Source organism: Oncorhynchus mykiss, chromosome 13, assembly GCF_057628025.1.
Source record: "Oncorhynchus mykiss isolate SJ-2025 chromosome 13, ASM5762802v1, whole genome shotgun sequence".
Lineage (NCBI taxonomy): Eukaryota > Metazoa > Chordata > Actinopteri > Salmoniformes > Salmonidae > Oncorhynchus > Oncorhynchus mykiss.
Genome location: NC_143034.1, coordinates 40,426,293 through 40,443,875, shown reverse-complemented (window position 1 = coordinate 40,443,875; position 17,583 = coordinate 40,426,293). Strand labels below are relative to the sequence as shown.

At 43.1% G+C, this 17,583-nt stretch overlaps 3 protein-coding genes and 1 pseudogene across 4 annotated transcripts in view; 3 read left to right on the top strand and 1 right to left on the bottom strand.

The window, feature by feature from the left end:
* Positions 1 to 314: 314 nt before the first annotated feature.
* On the bottom strand, positions 315 to 2,539 carry LOC110486108 (uncharacterized). Its single transcript, XM_021557469.3, has 4 exons — positions 2,065 to 2,539; positions 1,602 to 1,689; positions 1,397 to 1,505; positions 315 to 1,153 (listed from the first exon to the last, which is right to left on the bottom strand). Exons 1-4 carry the CDS (start codon positions 2,385 to 2,387, stop codon positions 450 to 452), a joined length of 1,224 nt encoding a protein of 407 aa, XP_021413144.1. The 5' UTR covers positions 2,388 to 2,539; the 3' UTR covers positions 315 to 449.
* A 348-nt stretch (positions 2,540 to 2,887) lies between these two features.
* On the top strand, positions 2,888 to 5,163 carry LOC110486109 (6-phosphogluconolactonase). Its single transcript, XM_090196180.1, has 4 exons — positions 2,888 to 3,148; positions 3,597 to 3,814; positions 4,608 to 4,703; positions 5,024 to 5,163. Exons 1-4 carry the CDS (start codon positions 3,091 to 3,093, stop codon positions 5,060 to 5,062), a joined length of 411 nt encoding a protein of 136 aa, XP_090052306.1. The 5' UTR covers positions 2,888 to 3,090; the 3' UTR covers positions 5,063 to 5,163.
* Positions 5,079 to 6,819, top strand: LOC149978883 (6-phosphogluconolactonase-like; annotated as a pseudogene). The gene is made up of 3 exons (XR_016485887.1): positions 5,079 to 5,132; positions 6,149 to 6,294; positions 6,534 to 6,819. The product of XR_016485887.1 is annotated as a 6-phosphogluconolactonase-like (transcript).
* A 646-nt stretch (positions 6,820 to 7,465) lies between these two features.
* LOC110486107 (procollagen galactosyltransferase 1) overlaps positions 7,466 to 17,583 on the top strand; it is a 27,946-nt gene continuing 17,828 nt past the window's right edge. Inside the window, exon 1 of the mRNA XM_036940759.2 lies at positions 7,466 to 7,884. Within this exon, the coding sequence (XP_036796654.2) occupies positions 7,667 to 7,884 (218 nt within the window). The 5' untranslated portion in view covers positions 7,466 to 7,666. The remainder of the gene's footprint in view (positions 7,885 to 17,583) is intronic.

Genomic DNA, 17,583 nt, shown 5'->3' with positions numbered 1-17,583 from the left:
CCTATCTTCTCAAAAGTATCTCTGAATAGACCTCTCGCTCATTAATCGAAACATTACCGCATTGAATTGTGGGATACTTTACCGTAAACCATTAAGTAAAGGTCACGATGACTTTTTTTTCACGGACACACTTCTGTTGAGCTTTATTTCATGGTTTACTGTCAAATATCCCATAATTCAATGCAGTAATGTTTAGAGCCAATTTAAAAAACTAGACACCTTGGCAGTTGGCTGTTACTTTCAGGTCTATATTTCAGCTCCAAACCCATTTGAAATGAGGAAAAATATGACAGACAGCAAAATAGAGACCTAGCAAATGTTGAAAAAGGGACACCTTTATTTTTCTGAAAAGCAAAAACTTCTATTCTATGAGGAAAACTTTTAATGACTGAAGTCCATCAAATCCACTGCAGAGGCTGGTTGGTTGGTACTAGTACTGATGGTCTATTTTACCATCTGTCCTCTTGAAAACTGGACTCACTGTAAACATGCATGCTGAACTCTGTATGTACACCCATGTGTTTCTTAAGGTTACAGTTTTTAGTAAATCCCTTCCCACATTTCACACAAACATAAGGTTTTTCTCCAGTGTGGGTGCGCTGGTGCATATCGAGAGTGCATTTTTGAATGAAGCTCTTGCCACAGTCGAGGCAGCGATATGGTTTTTCTCCAGTATGGGTGCGTTGGTGGGTATAAAGATGCCCTTTCTGTGCGTATCTCTTTCCACACAGCGTGCATCGGTACGGTTTCTCTCCAGTGTGACTTCGCTGGTGTATTTCCAGCTGACTGTAACACCTGAAGTTCTTGCCACATTGCATGCAGCCAAATCTTTTAGCTCCTGACGTTCTCAGGCTGTGGATCTTCATGTTTGACTTTGCCACACTGAAACTCTGAAAGGGCACATTTGTTATACCACCAGAGCTGTTTCCAGTTATGGAGTTTCTCTGTGCAGCAGGTGTGATCTGCTGTGCATCCTGGCTCTGTGAACATGCAGGCGGCATCCAATGTGTGTCCAGGTCCTCCAATTGCACTCTGGATGAGGGCGGAGTGCTGTGGTTCACTTGGCTCTCAGTAAGCATAGCGTGTTTGTCTGAGCCGTCTGGACAATGCACATCAAGACACCCAACATCTGTATCAAGTGATGTTGCTGCTCCTGTTTGACACAGGAAGGCATGTATACGTATATATTTTAGAACAGAATTAAACAGTTCAATCTTTATTCAGTTACACAAGACAAGCCAATGCTTCTGCATTTTGCCTATTGTAATTATTGCACTAGATTACCCAACCGTCTAGGTTACCCAACTGTTCAGCAATGCCAACACATGTCATTGTCCTCCCTGACAGTGTACTATTTGGCACCCAGGCCCTCGTGATTTAACCCATCAACACTCACCCTTTTCATTTATGAGTTCAGTCTTTGGCCCACTACCCCATATGTCCACCTCTGAAGGTTCCTCCTTGATCACAATCAATTTAGGCTGGTCTCTCACCGCTGTGGTAGGCTTTAGGGTAAATAACAATAGCTCAGCAAAAAATGGTAACTAGAAGGACATTACAGTAAGGCTACTTGACAGAAGGAATGACAGTTCATAACTTACCACTGTTTCCAAAACAAGAGCACTATCTTCAACCGGATGGATGACGTGCATCTCTTGGGGAGGACAAATGTTTTCCCAGGAACTCTCACTAAGCATACAAGAAAACAAATATATTAAATTCTGACAGATAAAAAGGGTTGGGTTCAATCAATAAATAAAGTATTTGATACAATTATTTTTACATCAGCATTTATCAAGAACTACTTTACAGTTACCCAGCCTAAACCCAAAGAGCAAGCAGAAGCCACAGGATTCAAGCAGCACAGGGTTTCATGCAGAATCATTCTAATATCTGTGATTTGTGGCCAGTATAATCCAGACCTGGGTTAAAAACTATAGCAAATTAGGCATGTGCACTTTGGGGACTAAACACAGCACACGTATTTGACCCAGATATATTCACATTCACACACAATTACATTACCTGCCCATAGAATATTGAATAAGAGTCAACTTTGCAAACCTTTTTTTGATTGCAGGTGTTTTGGGCTCAGACTGAGGTATTTCACAATAATCGTTCATTGAACCGTCTCTCACTCTTGTTGGTGTTTTCGTGCGTGTATCTGCGGTTGCGTGCTGCCTGTGCCCGCGGTCGATCCAAAGCAAATTCTCCATCAACTGCAGTTTCTCTGTAAGTGCTGCTATTTCATTCTGACCACGCGTTATTTCTAATTTTAAAACCTTTGATTCGATGTCGACCAGTTTGCTTATTTCTGAAACAGCTGTTTTTGATAACGCGTCCATGACCGAAACGAGCTGTGCTTGAAAACAAAAAGCTGTCGACATTTTGGCAAAAGTATATATACAACTAAAATATGCTGATAACTGTATATATTACTTTCAACGAGCTGTCAAATATTTAGTTTGTTAAATATAACAATGTGTGCCTCGAGTTCTTTGTACAAACATGCACACAACAAAGACACATGGTTCCATCTACAGGATCGGAGGGGAAATCGCAGCAAAGAGAAGTGGCAACTTTGTATCTAAAAATCATTTGGGAGAATAATTTTAGAACATTTTAATTTAACAACTACCATAACTATATCGAGTAAAGGGAGGTTAAATTATTATAAGTAGTTCATAAACTGTTAATTATCAGTTGGTTGATTTCCATCTAATATTGTATACGATCCAGATAATCAAAGACGATTATTAGTGTAGTAAAGACAGTTTTTAGGCTTAAATCCATATGCAGTGCACATAACACACATAGGATTTGAGGTAATCACATTTACTACAATTACCAGAATGCAACATAACAGGGCGGTTCTGGATATTTGATTGGCTAGTGGATGAATAGATCCAGGAAGTGCTGCGAGTGGCAAAATGTTCGCCGACCCCCAAAAAAATATAGTAATTCCACAAGATTAACTTTGAGTAAAATGTTGCTTTTCCACACGCTTTATTATGGCTAATAGTATGAATTTGATACCTGTCTGGAACTGGTGAGCTTCACCTACTCTCCAGATTGAGATGCAAGCTGTCAATGGCACTGCAAAGCTCTTTTACATGCGCCATAGTGGACACTATTACAACGTGCATCGGTGAGATTCTGCTAATAAATCAGACTGTTATACCAGTTTCTGGTTACACAGCCTGAAACTAAGCACTGCAAAAATGTGGAAAGTTTCTGTACAAGCCAGAATGTTTAATACAATTACATTTTAACTTAGGCTGATGTACAGGCAATGGAAAGCGTAGTCACATTCTGACTACAGTGAGATGTGAAGTTCCCCCGAAGAGTACTCACCACCATCATCATCATTATTATTATAGACCAGTCCAGTCTTGCCTTTTTTTTCTATATTTATTGGTAGCTGGCCCTCTTCTCTGGAATTGGGGAAATTCTGCAATATCATGGTGTATTTTAAAACAATGATGTGGATTGACAGTGACACTTCCTCCTTGCTGGTATAGTAAGTGCATCACTGATTATAAAATAAAATGTTTTCCGTTACCTCAACCTTCTTTGTTTTCCCTCTTCTATTCCAGTCAGGATGTCAGGCAGAAGAGTAGTGGTGTTCTCTTCAGCAGCAGAGCTTGGTCCAGCTCTGGCTCACATGGTAGCATCTCGGGCTGACAAGGTGTCCATGCTCAGCAAGGAGCTGCCTGCCCTGCCAGACCTGGACTGCAGCCACTGGCTAGTAGGTTTCTGTGATGACAGGCTTGTTCCCTTTGACGATGGAGAGAATACCTATGGACTGCACAAGGTAACAGAATCTCATAGTTTACTGGTCCTTGCCTCGGCAGCTGCATATATTAAAATCACAGAGTTTACTGTAAACCTGATATGTAGAAAATATAACAATTAATATACACTGAATGTACAAAATATTAGGAACATCTGCTCTTTCCATGATAGACTGACCAGGTGAAGGCTATGATCCCCAATTGATGTCAGTTGTTAAATCCACTTCAATCAGAGTAGATGAAGGGGAGGAGACAGGTTGAAAAAGGACAATTGAGACATGGATTGTGTGCAGTATGTGTGCCGTTCAGAGGGTGAATGGGCAAGACAAAATATTTAAGTGCTGTTGAACGGGGTATGGTACTAGATGCCAGGCGCACCAGTTCAAATGTGTGTCAAGAACTGCATGGTTTGTCACCCTCAACAGTTTCCTGTGTGTATCAAAAATGGTCCACCACCCAAAGGACATTCAGCCAACTTGACACATTTGAGTCAACATGGGCCAGCATCCCTGTGGAATGCTTTCTAAACCTTGTAGAGTCCATGCCCTGACAAATTGGGGCTGTTCTGAGGGAAAAGGGAGGTGTAAACTCAATGTTAGGAAGATGTTCCTAATATTTTGTACAGTTAATGCATGTGCATATTCTTATCTACAGCCTGATGTCTGTATTTTTCTGCGAGCACACATATTTAATTCAGGGGCAGGGCATTTACCTTTTTCTAGTTCTCATTCAAACTTAAGTAAGGAAAGTTCTTCTGCATCGATCAGGTTAAATAACTATTTATATTCAATCATGTTTTGTTTTTGTCAACAGAATCAGTTGTTCTCCAAAATCAACATCCCAGACAGTGGGGTCCTGGCGATTGACCCCTCTTTATCTGTACAGGATTATGCCCGCAAACTGAAGGAGGTACATATACACACACACAGTTCATTTATCACTTGTATGGTTATGAAACAAAGAAAAGTTATGACATGAACCATTGAGATATTATAATCTATTTTGGTATTAAAGGTAGACTCAGCGATATGACGTAGATGCAGAAAGTAAACAGCATAGTGGGTCAATGTCCGCAACAACTAAGAGTGTTGAATCGCAAGACTCAACTTCTCTGCTGATTTGGTGCCCTGTCTACCACGCTGTGAACAGTGTGAAGGGAACCCGTGTAGATACTTTGTGCGACTGTGTGAGAGCAAAGTGTTGCATCTCGTTCATCTCAATATCTCCAGTGCTGCTTGTGGCCTGAAGGAGGATATCTCTGTGTTTGATCTGTTGCTGCTGGACATGGGGCCTGATGGACACACCTGTTCCCTCTTCCCAGACCATCCCCCGCTGTAGGTGAGCACAGTCTACAGCCCAGTTTCAGGTCGTCTTTATTGCACTGTAGCCATGTTGACTCCCAGGTTGTCTTTTTTTGCAGTCGCGTTGCACTGTTTATCAAATCTCACAATGCCTGGAGAAGAGTTTAGCATTTTATATGATAAAGAAATCTTCTCAGACGACCTGGAACGCCACCTGTATCACTCATTAGGTTGTAATTCTGGTATCAAAGGAGCTAAAACGGATAACTATTTACACCAATGTTACTAATACGTCTTCTTTTTTTTATCCATATGGTCTTGTGAAGATCAGATCATGACATTACATCTGTTCTCAATGGGGGTTAAAAAATGTTAAAAAGGCGTTGCTTGGTCTGGGTGTAATTAAAGCTGTTAGGTACTATTCTCATCAGATAGTCTTTCATGAAGGAAGAACTGTCTTCTGTTATGGGAGATCAGAAAACCCTCAGCATACATGTCCCAAGCAGCTGCCCTCTCCCAGTTTCATGTTATCTGAACTGGAAATGAGCCATAACCACTCTACAGTTAGTTGAATACAAATAGTTATGTTTAGCACATGTAAGGGAAGACGTTCATGTCGACACAAACATAATGTATTGTAGTGCAAAGCCATGAATGCATGATTGCAAATGACTGTCATACTGACATATGGGGCTTTTAACCATGTTAGAAAATCTCACACCACTTCAAACACCCGTTGTTATAAATCCCCCTGGGAACCCACCCTTCAGTCTATCATAATTAGAACATATTTTAAAGACACTTATAGATAATATGCAGTAGGTTAAAATATGGATTCAGAGGTTTCGGGCTATAAATGAATGTATAGCCAGTATTTTGTGACATCTCAGTGTAAGGTTTTAAAAAATCTACTGGTTCTGACCAGTAGAGTGTTTATTTAATGTGTTTCGTCACACACATGGATACACCTGTCCTGCCATGCATGTGTTGTTTTAGTCACTCCACTGGCTATGTATGGACCGTTCTTGTATTTTGGGTTTACTCCTCTTTTAGGAAACCTAGAAAATTGTGGCCCCAATCTGTGACTCGCCCAAGCCCCCACCACAACGTGTGAGCATGACATTTCCCATGGTGAACTTAGCCCATTGTGTGGTCTTTGTGTCAACAGGGGGCAGCAAAGCACCAGTGCTAAAGGTACTGTATCCTATCCTCCATACATACTGGCATCCTCTCTGACTCAATAATATCTAACCCTGATCCTAACCTATTAAGCATCAAGAAATGTCACTATGAAGACTTGATTCAGGTTATTTGTATTTATGTTTACCTGTAATTTACTGTTAAAAAAAATATATATATCCCAAAAATAGATCTCACTGTAAAACAGTAATGGATTGAGAGCATTTCTGTGGTTGTTGATAACCCTACTACAAGTGAGCTTTTCCTTTCAAGTGCTGGAGGGTGGTGAAGGCCCGGCCCTACCTGCAGCCAGAGTGGTCCCGAGCAACAGTGAGCTGTTCTGGCTCACAGATGAACCAGCCACTGCTTCCTTGACACTCCAAATGGAGAGACCAGGCTCTGCAGCAAAACTCTAAAGACCAAAGAGAAGGACAAAAAGGAGCTCAGAAACTCAACACCCACAGAGAAAAATGTACAGGATATCACTGAACATTCCTGTTTCTATTTGACAGTGTTATGATTTAGGCATGAGATTAAACCCTTACCTACCAGGAAAATGGGATTTAAGTGAATTCATGAATGATTAAGAAAAACATTGGATTGTTTACACATCAGTTGTAGAACAGTGCTGAATGTATGTATAATGATGGGGAAACCATTTGAAGTAGTTGCTGGATGATTAATTTCAGAGGAAACGGTGTAATGTCATAATAATACAAATAGATTTACTGTTAAAGTTTCAGGGTTCTTTAGTGTGTACTATCTCATGGAATTGTATGGGATTCCAACAAGCTGCTTGAATGGTAGCCTCAGCCAGAAAGTGTTTACTTTGTTACTTTGTTACTAATCTGTTGACCGCAGTACTTTGAAGTCCGACTTTGCATTGGACTATCAGTGGGCGATAAAATGGATGACATGCACTTCTGTCTAGCCAAAACATTTATGATTTTGATGATAAACTGAAATGGCACATGCCCTTCTTGGCTAAAGGTTACAGTGATGAAAATAAGTGAATATTTGTACAGAATTATTATCAATATTAACATTACAAATCGATTAATAAAGGTTAAAAAAAATGAATTTGTTCAATTCCCAATAGTTTCCACATGTAAAAAGGATTATTCAACCTGTCATAAACTTGCTGTTACATTGTAACAACCACCGTTTAATTTAGGCCCATCCCCTTTAAACATTGAACGACATTCCCTTTAATCCTCTGGTTGAGTAGAGCCTGAGACTATTTGCAGCGTTGTCACTGAGGTGTTGCGTTTTTGTCGGTAGTGACATATTTTCCTGAAAGGGCTTCAAGTCAGTGAAATATTTGCTCTTTCTGCATAGTGTGCGTCTTTGTTAGTGTATAACTTGCTTTTTCTCCATTTGCTGTGCTTTGCGATGCACCGGTACATCTTCCTTCTGTCCATCGCCCTGACGTTACTGTTTTCCGGACCAGCTCAAGGATACTTCCCCGAAGAACGCTGGAGCCCCGAATCACCACTTCTTGCCCCTCGGGTCCTCATTGCCCTTGTCTGCCGCAACTCTGAACATTCTCTGCCTTATTTCCTTGGAACTATCGAACGTCTGAATTATCCCAAGGACCGCGTGGCAGTTTGGTAAGTTTCTCAGTTTAAATGTGAGGTATGGTCTCTGTTTTATGATGGTATTGCTGTGGCTAGCATGTTCGATAGCTAATGTTACTGTAATTTACAAGGGCAGGGTGTCATATTCCTCGTTACTGGTCAATTTAATTATTTTTTAGATGACAGTCAAAAGCAACTTTCCTAGCTCCAACCACATTGTACATATGCAACATCAGAATTACAGCTATCATCACAAAGGTTCCGGAAAGATGAATCCAGTCGAGGTGGGCGCGACTTTCATTGAGTCTTGCACTGCCTGGGAAAGTATTTAGGGGGAAAACGAGGTAGTCATTTTCCTGCAACGTCACCATATTCTCGAATTAATTACGTTGAGTGCCCTGCATGGTGCATAGTGTTCAATTGAATTGGTCATGTTTCGCATTTCTGTTGAGGTAGTAGCAGCTACTACTGTCCAGTGCCTACGTGGTAATAATTCACCCATTGGAAACACAGAAAGGATAGAGCCCCCTCCTTGTAACTAGCTGAGACCTGTCTATCCGTCTTCTACTGTATTTCTCCTCACCTTTGCCAAGTAGAGCATATACCCCCAGTCTGCAGACTATTCACTAGTCAGATTTATGAATGTGTCGCCCTAAGGGATAGGCAAGATACTGATCAGATAGTTAAGCTATTAAACTGAGATGATGACTACAGGAAATATAGCCACAGAAAATCTCTTGATTGTCCCCCATGATGAAAGCGGCGAGGGGACTGTGGATCTTTATATTTTAGCAGTCTAAATGAGTGGGTGGTGGGATGGAGGTCAATTGGAGTATTTCTTGGTATTAACCTCCGGGGTCAGATAAAATACTGTGTAGCCTATTGCTAAAAAGTGTATTGATGATGTTTTGAGGTAAATAAAATAAACACTAACTTGGAACCTCTACTATGGTTAGGCTACTACTGATATAGATATATTGTTAGTGAATGAGTTGTGTACAGGCCAATGTACCTGGACTGACTAGGGCGTGGGTGATGTTGATTTTCGCGACTGGTCGAGCACCCTCCATGTGGGTGGAGGGAGATGCGGTGCTGGACCACTTTGAGGAGTTCACCCGTCGTTTCCGGGCAGTCTTCGACCACCCGCCCGAGGGTAGAGCGGCAGGTGAACGTCTTTTCCACCTGCGTCAGGGTACGAGGAGCGCACAGGAGTTCGCTTTGGACTTTCGGACCCTGGCTGCCGGAGCGGGATGGAATGACAGGGCCCTGATTGACCAGTATCGTTGCAGTTTGCGCGAGGACGTCCATCTAGAGTTGGCCTGCAGGGACACCTCCCTCCCCTTCGACCAGCTGGTGGACCTGTCCATTCAGCTGGATAACCGGCTGGCTACCCGTGGACGTCCAGAGCGGGTCTGTCCGTTCCATCCCCCAGCAACACTGCTCCAATGCCCAAGGAGTTGGGAGGTGCTGCGCTCAGGGAGACCGGAGGAAGTTCCGTCTCGTGCACCATCTGTGGCCGCAAAGGTCACACTGCCGGTCGGTGCCGGGTTGGTTCCTCTGGTGGTCGAGGCAGCAGGCAGGGCATTCTGGCATCACCCCAGGTGAGAAGGCACGATTCTCACCCAGAGCCCTCTGTTGCACACATGTTTGTGTTTGTTACTTTTCCTGAGTTTTCCTCACATTCCCAGCATAAGGCGCTCGTCGATTCAGGCGCAGCTGGGAATTTTATAGCCAGATCATTTGCACATAGTTTATGGATCCCCATCGTTCCTGTGGCTATGCCCTTCTCAGTTCACGCTTTAGACAGTCGACCATTAGGGTCAGGGTTAATTAGGGAGGCCACCACTCCTCTGGGCATGGTGACACAGGGGGGGTCACACAGAGAGAATCAGTCTCTTTCTCATTGACTCTCCTGTGATTCCCGTGGTGCTAGGCCTACCCTGGTTAGCTTGTCATGACCCCACTGTTTCACGGCACCAGAGGGCTCTCACAGGGTGGTCGCGAGAGTGCTCGGGGAGGTGTTTAGGGGTTTCCGTAGGTGCTACTGTGGAAAGTCCAGACCAGGTCTCCACCGTGCGCATTCCCCCTGACTATGCCGATTTGGCTCTCGCCTTCTCCAAAAAGAAGGCGACTCAATTACCATCCCATAGACAGGGGGATTGTGCACTAAATCTCCTGGTAGACGCCGCACTTCCCAGGAGTCACGTGTTTCCCCTGTCGTCACAGGCGGAGACGGCGGCTATGGAAACATATGTCTCCGAATCCCTGTGTCGAGTACATTCGGTCCTCCACTTCACCCGCCTCCTCAAGTTTCTTTTTTGTGAAGAAGAAGGAGGGAGGTCTGCGCCCGTGTATTAACTACCGAGACCTAAATCAGATCACGGTGGGGTACCGTGGTGTCTACCTCTTATCGCCACGGTGATTGAGTCAATGCACGGGGCGCGCTTCTTCACCAAACTGGATCTCAGGAGTGCTTACAACCTGGTGCATATCCGGGAAGGAGACGAGTGGAAGACGGCGTTCAGTACGACCTCAGGGCATTATGAGTACCTCGTCATGCCGTACGGGTTGATGAATGCTCCATCAGTCTTCCAAGCCTTTGTAGACGAGATTTTCAGGGACCTGCACGGGCAGGGTGTATTGGTGTATATTGATGACATTCTGATTTACTCCGCTACACGCGTGTGTCCCTGGTGTGCAGGGTGCTTGGTCGACTGTTGGAGCATGACCTGTACGCCAAGGCTGAGAAATGCCTGTTCTTCCAACAGTCTGTCTCCTTCCTAGGGTACCGCATTTCCACCTCGGGTGGAGATGGAGAGTAACCGCATCTCAGCCGTGCGTAATTGGCCGACCCACCACGGTAAAGGAGGAGCAGTGGTTTCTAGGGTTTGCCAATTACTATCGGAGGTTTATCCGGGATTTTGGTCAGGCAGCGCGGCTCCCGGTACGTTTGCAGTGGTCGGCTGAGGTAGCCAGGGCTTTTGGTCACCTGAGGGCTCTGTTTACCTCGGCTCCCGTGCTGGCCCATCCGGATCCCTCTTTGGCGTTCATAGTGGAGGTGGATAGGAGCCGTGAGCTCTCAGCGCTCGGGTACGCCGCCGAGCAAAACTATGACGTGGGGGACCGGGAGCTGTTGGCTGTCGTCAAGGCTTGAAGGTGTGGAGACATTGGTTTGAGGGGGATAAACACCCTTTTCTCATCTGGACTGACCACCGCAATCTGGAGTACATCCGGGCGGCGGGGAGACTGAACCCTCGCCAGGCAAGGTGGGACATGTTTTTCACCCGTTTTGTGTTCACCCTTTCTTACAGACCAGGTTCCCAGAACGTGAAGGCAGACGCACTGTCCCGGCTGTATGACACAGAGGAGCAGCATTTTCACTTCTGGATGAATAGCGTGCCCAGAGTAAACTGCCTCCTACTCAGTCCCAGATGCTAATATATTAATATTTTTATTGGATAGAAAACACTCTGAAGTTTCTAAAACTGTTTGAATGATGTCTGTGAGTATAACAGAACTCATATGGCAGAAAAAACCTGAGAAAAAATCCAAACAGGAAGTGGGTAAATCGGGTTCAAAAACTACAAACCTCAATCGAATTCACATATGGGTTATGTTGCACTTCCTAAGGCTTCCACTAGATGTCAACCGTCTTTAGAACGTTGTTTCAGGCTTCGCCTGTGAAGGGGGGCCGGATGGGAGCTGTTTGACTAATGGGTCTGCCAGCAGCCTCGTTCTCAGTCACGCGCATTTCACATGAGAGATATCTCTCGTTCCATTGCTTTTCTACAGACAATGGAATTCTCCGGTTTGAACATTATTGAACATTTATGATAAAAACATCCTAAAGATTGATTCTATACTTAGTTTGACAAGTTTCTTTGACCTGGTATATAACTTTTTGAACTTTTCGTCCGACTGGACCTGAATGCGCTTTTGGATTTGTTTACCAAACGCCCTAACAAAATAAGCTATTTGGACATAAATGGACAAATTATGGACATTATCAAACAAAACAAACATTTATTGTGGAGCTGCGATTCCTGGGAGTGCATTCTGGTGAAGATCATCAAAGGTAAGTGAATATTTATAATGCTATTTATGACTAATGTTGACTGCGCAACATGGCAGATATTTATTTTGGCTGATTTGGGCTCTAAGCGCCATACTCAGATTATGCTTTTTACGTAAAGATTTTTTGAAATCTGACAGCGGTTGCATTAACCTCTTACAGCTCCCCCCCTACTTTGTGCAATTTCCGCCTGAAGACATACCCAAATCTAACAGCCTGTAGCTCAGGCACAGAAGCAAGGATATGCATATTCTTGGTACCATTTGAAAGAAAACATATTTACCTGGAATGTGTCGTCGAAAATGGAATGAGACGGAATTCACGACATAAGCGGTTCACAAAATGTTTCATGTTAGGCTATAAAAATTGATTTTATCAAACAAAAGATAATTCATTGTGTAACAATGAGCATTCGAATTGCAAACAGACAAAGATCATCAAAGGTAAACAATTTATTTTAATGCAGTTTGATTGTTACGCCTGTGCTGGTTAAAAAACATTTTTTTATGGGGCTCTATGCTCAGATAATCGCATCATATTCTTTCGCAGTAAATCCTTTTTAAATCTGACAACGCAGTTGGATTAGCAAGATTCTAGGCTTTCGATACATGTGAGACACTTGTATTTTCATGAATGTTTAATATGACTATTTATGTAGCGATCACCGTATGTTGTGGAATTTCAGCCCGCTTAGCGGGTTCCGTGCGCAGAGAGGTTAAGGAGAAGTGTATCTAAAGTTCCATGCATAAACACTTTAATTTTCATCAACATTTATAATGAGTATTTCTGTGAATTCATGTGGCTCTCTGCAATATGACTGCATGTTTTGGAACTACTGAACATAACACGCCAATGTAAAATAAGATTTTTGGATATGAATATGAACTTTACAGAACAAAACATACATGTATGGTGTAACATGAAGTCCTATGAGTGTCATCTGATGAAGATCATCAAAGGTTAGTGATTAATCTTATCTCTATTTGTGCTTTTTGTGACTCCTCTCTTTGGCTGGAAAAATGGCTGCGTTTTTCTGTGAGTTGGTGGTGACCTAACATAATCGTTTGTGGAGCTTTCGCTGTAAAGCATTTTTGAAATCAGACACTGTGGCTGGATTAATGAGAATTTTATCTTTTAAAATGGTGCCTTATACGTTTGAGAAATTTGATTTATGAGATTTCTGTTGATTTTGTATTTGGCGCCCTGCAATTTCATTGGCTGTTAGCGGAACCCCAGTCCTAGACAGGTTAACCAGGATGTGGGTAGGTTTCTGATGTCTTATTGCCAGGACCAGCCGGGGGAGTGGGCGGTGTTCGTGCCCCTGGTAGAGATGGCCCAGAACTCGCTCCGCCACTCCTCCACTAACCTCTTCCCCTTCAAGTGCGTACTGTGGTATCAGCCGGTTCTGGCTCCTTGGCATCAGAGTCAGACCGAGGCTACTGCGGTGGACGACTGGTTCCGGGTCGCGAGGAGGAGACATGGAACGCCGCCCATGTTCACCTTCAGCACGCCGTGCTGCGCCAGAAATCCAGCGCAGACCGTCACTGCAGTGAGGCCCCGGTGTTTGCACCGGGGTACCGGGCCTGGCTCTCGACCCAAAACCTGCTCCTCTGCCTGCCCTGCTGTAAGCTGGGTCCGCGGTTTGTGGGGCCATTTAAAGTCCTGAGGAGACTGAACGAGTTACAGGTTACAGCTTCTCACCGATTTACCGTATTAACCCCTCGTTTCATGTGTCTCTCCTCAGGCCGGTGGTGGCTGGCCAACTCCAGGAGTCTGAGGTGCGGGAGGTTCCTCCGCCCCGTCTGGACATCAAGGGGCCATTGACAGAAGTTTACATACACTAAGTTGACTATGCCTTTAAACAGCTTGGAAAATTCCAGAAAATTATGTCACAGCTTTAGAAGCTTCTGATAGGCTAATTGACATCATTTGAGTCAATTGGAGGTGTACCTGTGGATATATTTCAAGACCTACCTTCAAACTCAGTGCCTCTTTGCTTGACATCATAGAAAAAAACAAAAGAAAACAGCCAAGACCTCAGAAAAACAATTGTAGACCTCCACAAGTCTGGTTCATCCTTGGGAGCAATTTCCAAACGCCTGAAGGTAACACGTTCATCTGTACAAACAATAGCGCGCAAGTATTAACACCATGGGACCACGCAGCTGTCATCCGCTCAGGAAGGAGACGCATTTTGTCTCCTAGAGATGAACGTACTTTGGTGCGAAAAGTGCAAATCAATCCCAGAACAACAGCAAAGGACCTTGTGAAGATGCTGGAGGAAACGGATACAAAAGTATCTATATCCACAGTAAAACAATTCCTATATAACGACATAACCTGAAAGGCCACTCGGCAAGGAAAAAGCCACTGCTCCAAAATCGCCATAAAATAGCCAGACTATGGTTTGCAACAGCACATGGGGACAAAGATTGTACTTTTTGGAGAAATGTCCTCTGGTCTGATCAAACACAAATAGAACTGTTTGACCATAATGACCATTGTTATATTTGGGGGGGAAAGGGTGAGGCTTGCAAGCTGAAGAACACCATCCCAACCGTGAAGCACGGGGGTGGCAGCATCATGTTGTGGGAGTGCTTTGCTGCAGGAGGGACTGGTGCACTTCACAAAATAGATGGCTTCATGAGGCAGGAAAATTATGTGGATATATTGAAGCAACATCTCATGACATCAGTCAAGTTAAAGCTTGGTCGCAAATGGGTCTTCCAAATGGACAATGACCCCAAGCATACTTCCAAAGTTGTGGCAAAATGGCTTAAGGGCAACAAAGTCAAGGTATTGGAGTGGCCATCACACAGCCCTGACCTCAACCCTATAGAAAATTTGTGGGCAGAACTGAAAGGCGTGTGCAAGGAAGAAGGCTGACAAACCTGACTCTGTAACACCAGCTCTGTCAGTAGGAATGGGCCAAAATTCACCCAACTTACTGTGGGAAGCTTGTGAAAGGCTACCTGAAACATTTGACCCAAGTTAAACAATTTAAAAGCAATGCTACCAAATACTAATTGAGTGTATGTAAACTTCTGACCCACTGGGAATGAGATGAAAGAAATTAAAGCTGAAATAAATAATTCTCTCTATTATTCTGACATTTCACATTCTTAAAGTGGTGATACTAACTGACCTAACTGACTTTCCTAGTTAAAGGTAAAAATATATATATACAAAGAACTGGAAATTTTACTAGGATTAAATGTCAGGAATTGTGAAAAACTGAGTTTAAATGTATATGGCTAAGGGGTATGTAAACTTCCGACTTCAACTATATATGCCTCAGCTCCAATATGAAAGGCATAGGCCTATCTGGATCTACACAACCAATGACAGAATTACATTTTGTTGGCTACCCATGCATATGGTTTCTGGAGAGCAGAGGAGGAGCGGATTTCGACTGTACACGACTTGGAGAGGTCTTGGTTTGTGTAATCGGGAGTTTGTTGAGTATGTAAGTAAATCTTGGACAGCTAGAGTGAGGATACAGGAGTGAACAAACTTAGCAAGGACCTGCAGTGTTTTCACAGACCAGTGTGACATCAGCAATCCACTTAACACTGAGAAGATAGAACCTGCTTTGGCTGCCTGCTATTAGGACTGGAGAATTATAAGCTGTGCTGTCGGTGGCACTGTTGTGCCTAGAGGTTTAGGCTAGACCAGCACTCTGACTCTGTTGCCTGTTTGGAAACAACCCCTAGGCACTATTCTGCATGATTTGGAAAGGTTAATATGGGAAGTAGCTCCTCCCTTGGGCCCCATCTAGAAGCAGCCCCTAGCACCTAACCCCTAGGCACTGATCTGGAAGAATTTGACAGGAAGGCCTGCAGATTACACATGACGATAGTTAGCTCCTCGTTGCCCTATGCTTACAGAGTAGCCTACCTAGCCAATCCTCTCAGATCTACATGCCCAAAGGAGGTAGGGGATAGGGGTTGTCTCTTGACGGGGCCTAGGGCTCAGGAGCAGTGATAGGTGTTGTAACTAGAGAACGACCGATATTGTCACACTCTGATCTGGTTCACCTGTCCTTGTGATTGTCTCCAACTACTCCAGGTTTCACTTATTTTCTCTGGTGTATTTATCCCTGTCTCTCTGAGCCAGTTCGTCTTGTATGTTTTCAAGTCAACCAGCGTGTTTTCCGTACTCCTTTTCTATTCTCTTTTTGCGAGTCCTCACAGTTTTGACCCTTGCCAGTTTTCTGGACTCTATTCCCGCCTGCCTGCCCTGACCTGGAGCCTCTCTGCCCTTCGGGACCTCCTAGACTCTGAACTGGTTTTGACCTTTTGCCTTTACACAACCATTATTTTGCCTACTACTTTTTGGATTTAATAAACTTCAAAGACTCTTACCATCTGCCTCCTGTGTATGCATCTGGGTCTCGCCTTGTGCCCTTATAGATATGGATTTTTTTTACGGCCAATAACAATTTTTGGGGGTCAAGGAGTCCGATGGGCGATTATTTTAGGCTGATATTCAATATCATTACATTTGAACATTTTGATGACAAAATGACAGCAGTGTAAGACAGCAGTGTGTATTTGTTAATACATACATTTTAAAATCACACAATACATTTGACTTTGGTAAAAATAATCTAACTACATAATATTATTTTACTTGAATGGTAAATCTCTTGATAAACTTGGTAAATTAAGATGGCATAGACATACTCACAATGCAGGTGAATGCATATTCAATATGAGTGTCTGCATGCATTGACTTATTGAGCTTGTTTTGGCTTATCAGTGGAGTGTAGCTATGGTGCTACAGGTAACAAAATCCATTTGTCTTCCATTTGGGACTTATATTTAGCCTACAACTGATCCAAAATGGGCAGTATTTCTGTTGCATGTATTTGAAATACGTATTTTAAGTACTTTGGAATTGGAATTACACTGGGCTGAACTACACTCCAATGTATTTTCAAAATACAAAATAGTTTTCTATTAAAAATGTTTATAGTGGTTCACTATGTATGTATCAGAAGGCTGATACACTATGGTGTGATAACAGCGTCTGCTAAATTAACTAAATGTATATGTTTAAATGTTTGATGAGGGAAAAAGTACTTCATACAATTGTGATATGTTGTTGTCTCACCTGCATTCGGAAAGTATTGAGACCCCTTGACTTTGTCTTCTTACGTTACAGCGTTATTCTAAAATGGATTCAATACATTTTTTTCATCATCAATCTTCAAACAATACCCCATAATGACAAAACAAAAAAAGGTTTTTAAAAATGTATTTTTTTTTTTATTTTTTTTATTTTTTTTTATACATATGTCAGTACTTAAGTATTCAGACCCTTTGTTAAGACACGGAACTTCACTTGACTTTATGCAAACTGGAAACCATATATCCTGAGGCAGTATTTATTGTAGAGGGGCATTTTAACAAAGCAAATTTGAGGAAAAAGCTTCCTAAATTCAATCAGCATATCGACTGTAGCACTTGCGCTGGAAAAACACTCGACCATTGCTACTCCAACTTTCGGGATGCATACTAGGCCCTCCCCCGCCCTCCTTTCGGCAAATCTGACCACAACTCTATTTTGCTCCTCCCTTCCTATAGGCAGAAACTCAAACAGGAAGTACCCATGCTAAGGGACTATTCAACGCTGGTCTGACCAATCGGAATCCACGC

Excerpts from the sequence above, each read along its gene's own strand:
- LOC110486108 (XM_021557469.3), bottom strand. The coding sequence starts at position 2,387 with ATGTCGACAGCTTTTTGTTTTCAAGCACAGCTCGTTTCGGTCATGGAC. Across the intron at positions 1,690-2,064 it reads ACACCTGCAATCAAAAAAAG|TGAGAGTTCCTGGGAAAACA; the intron begins GTTTGCAAAGTT and ends TTGTATGCTTAG. Across the intron at positions 1,154-1,396 it reads TGAACTCATAAATGAAAAGG|GAGCAGCAACATCACTTGAT; the intron begins GTGAGTGTTGAT and ends TGTGTCAAACAG.
- LOC110486109 (XM_090196180.1), top strand. The coding sequence starts at position 3,091 with ATGGCACTGCAAAGCTCTTTTACATGCGCCATAGTGGACACTATTACA. Across the intron at positions 3,815-4,607 it reads ATACCTATGGACTGCACAAG|AATCAGTTGTTCTCCAAAAT; the intron begins GTAACAGAATCT and ends TTTTGTCAACAG. Across the intron at positions 4,704-5,023 it reads ATGCCCGCAAACTGAAGGAG|TGCTGCTTGTGGCCTGAAGG; the intron begins GTACATATACAC and ends CAATATCTCCAG.